A 2,179-nucleotide genomic window follows, 5' to 3' on the forward strand; every position below is an offset into this window, starting at 1 on the left:
GAATCCCATCCCACCAAATAGCCTGACTCCTCAGTTTTATTGACACGGTTAAGTTCCAAAGACCATGGTCCATGTGAAAATGGAGATTTCCCACATTACATCATAAAATGGAAGATGACTGCCTCACTAGCTGGTTACCAAACCACCGAGAATCATGGCCCAGCCAAGTTGGCACACAGCCTTCAACATCAAAGTCCACATCACTCTCGCCTCACACCTTGGGGTTTGTCACTGCCGGACTTAGGCTGCTGTGCATCAGGTAGTCAGACCGATCTTTTTACTGTGGCTGTAAACACACCGTGTTGGATAGCGAGAGACGCGGTCAGTGAGTAGTAGGTCGAATCTTCCACTCCCTTCGTTTGATTTGAGCTTTTGTTTGCTTTTCGTTTTAGGTACAGCCTTTCCTACATACCATATGCCAGGTAAGACTATGTATTTAGAAATACAGCTTCTGTCCTGGGTGGGGGATGCTTTACTTGCACAAGGCTTTCAGTCATAGAGTGCTTTCTCACGTTCTTATATCCTTATTCAAATCTTTGAAACAGGTAAGTGCCACCTATCCAGTTTATAGGTTAATAAACCTTTACGGCTCAGCACCTCTCCTGCTCCCTTCTCCCTTCCTAATTCGTCCTGCCCCCTCAACAAATTCCACACCTAATGATGGGGCAGGACATCGACCCGCCTTCATCAATTACAGGTGCAGTGAGGATTCTATTGCAGCATGTAGTCCACCTGTATGTCATCACTCTTAGTCTGTAACTTTCATTGTTTTTTTTTTTTTTAAGGCGAGTATCACTGAGCAAGAGATGAAGGTGAATTAGCTCATGTTTGTTGTCCTTCAGTATTGCCCCCGTGGAGAAGATTCAGAAAACAGCTTGTAGGGAAAGTTCTAGAAACCAGCTTGTAACGGAGAAGTAGGCAGGACTACGACTCTGGGGGCTGTATTTTCTGAGGAATGTCATGGAAACAGCCATTTGAAGGGAAGCCCCTAATAGATGGGTGATGTCTCGCCTTGTGATCCCCTCCCCGCTACAGGACATGCTCCTCTGCTCCCTTCATTGAGAAGTACCCCATTCTAGCTATTGCTGGTTCATACGAGGGGGAAAAGCCCAGAAAAACTGGCACAGGGTGGAGCTTGCATAGGACACATTTTTCCTGCTAGGCAAGCACTGAGCAACTTGCTCTGAGATGGTGCATTGAGTGGTGTTGCCTGGGAAGGTTCTCTCTGGTCACAGTGAATTTTTTTTCATAAAAGCAGTTTCCCTCAAACCTTGTTTTTTGTGATGGCTGATTTAAGAGAACAGCGTGTGGCTGTGAAATTTTGTTTCTTGCTTAGGAAAAATGTCACAGAAGCCATTGTGATGTTGAACAGCTTACAGGAACAGCGCTAGGGGGAAAACTCAAGTGTACGAGTGGTTTTCTTGTTTCAAAAAAGGTGAAATGTTGATTGATGACAAACTTCATTCTGGACATCTGTCAACTTCCTGAAGAGATGAAAATGTCAACTCTGTAACGATTGCATAACAGTGTGAGACAAAAAAGGCCTGATTTGTGGCAGAACATGGGACTGGTTTTGTCACCATGACAATGTACCTGCTCACGCAGCCATCTCAGTGCAGTAGTTTTTGACAAAAAACAGCATGCCTCTGTTGCCCCACACACCATACTCACCTGACCTCACTCTATGTGACTTCTTTTTGTTTCCACGAATGAAGAGGAACATGCAGGGACAATGATTTGATGACATAGGAGAGGTGAATAAAAAAACAAGGGAGGTGCTGTCAGCCATCCAAACATGATTTTGAAAAATGTTTCCAAGAATGGAATCACAGATTTGACAAACGTATTAAGTGTAATGGACAGCATTTGGAGGTGATAAGGTTGTTTTATAAAAATATTTAAATACATAGCTTTGGGGGGGCTATACAGTTGTTGAGTACCCTCTCATATGACTACAATGCCATTCCAGTTCAAGCCCAAAGAAGCCCCAAAGACTGGCACCGGCAGGGCTAGCTCCATGGATGGGAGACTGGTGTCGGTGTACCCGGCCTGGTGCTTCGAAGGCTCCCACACGTGGCTCAGTGCTCTTTGTCGCCATCTCTTTCACGTAGAAGGACAGGGTGCCATGGTCAAAAATGCTTGAGGTGCAGGTTAAGCAGAACGGGGTAGATTCCTCATT

General features: G+C 45.2%; 1 protein-coding gene across 1 annotated transcript in view; it reads left to right on the forward strand.

Annotated features, from left to right (window-relative positions):
* SFT2D2 (SFT2 domain containing 2) overlaps window positions 1–2,179 on the forward strand; it is a 12,436-nt gene that overhangs the window by 8,747 nt on the left and 1,510 nt on the right. Inside the window, exon 7 of the mRNA XM_004706842.2 lies at window positions 393–422. Coding sequence (XP_004706899.1) covers window positions 393–422 — 30 coding nt within the window. The remainder of the gene's footprint in view (window positions 1–392; window positions 423–2,179) is intronic.

This window comes from Echinops telfairi, unplaced genomic scaffold (assembly GCF_000313985.2).
Source record: "Echinops telfairi isolate 266 unplaced genomic scaffold, ASM31398v2 ScPeMD7_7424;HRSCAF=8462, whole genome shotgun sequence".
In the NCBI taxonomy this organism is placed as follows: Eukaryota; Metazoa; Chordata; class Mammalia; order Afrosoricida; family Tenrecidae; genus Echinops; species Echinops telfairi.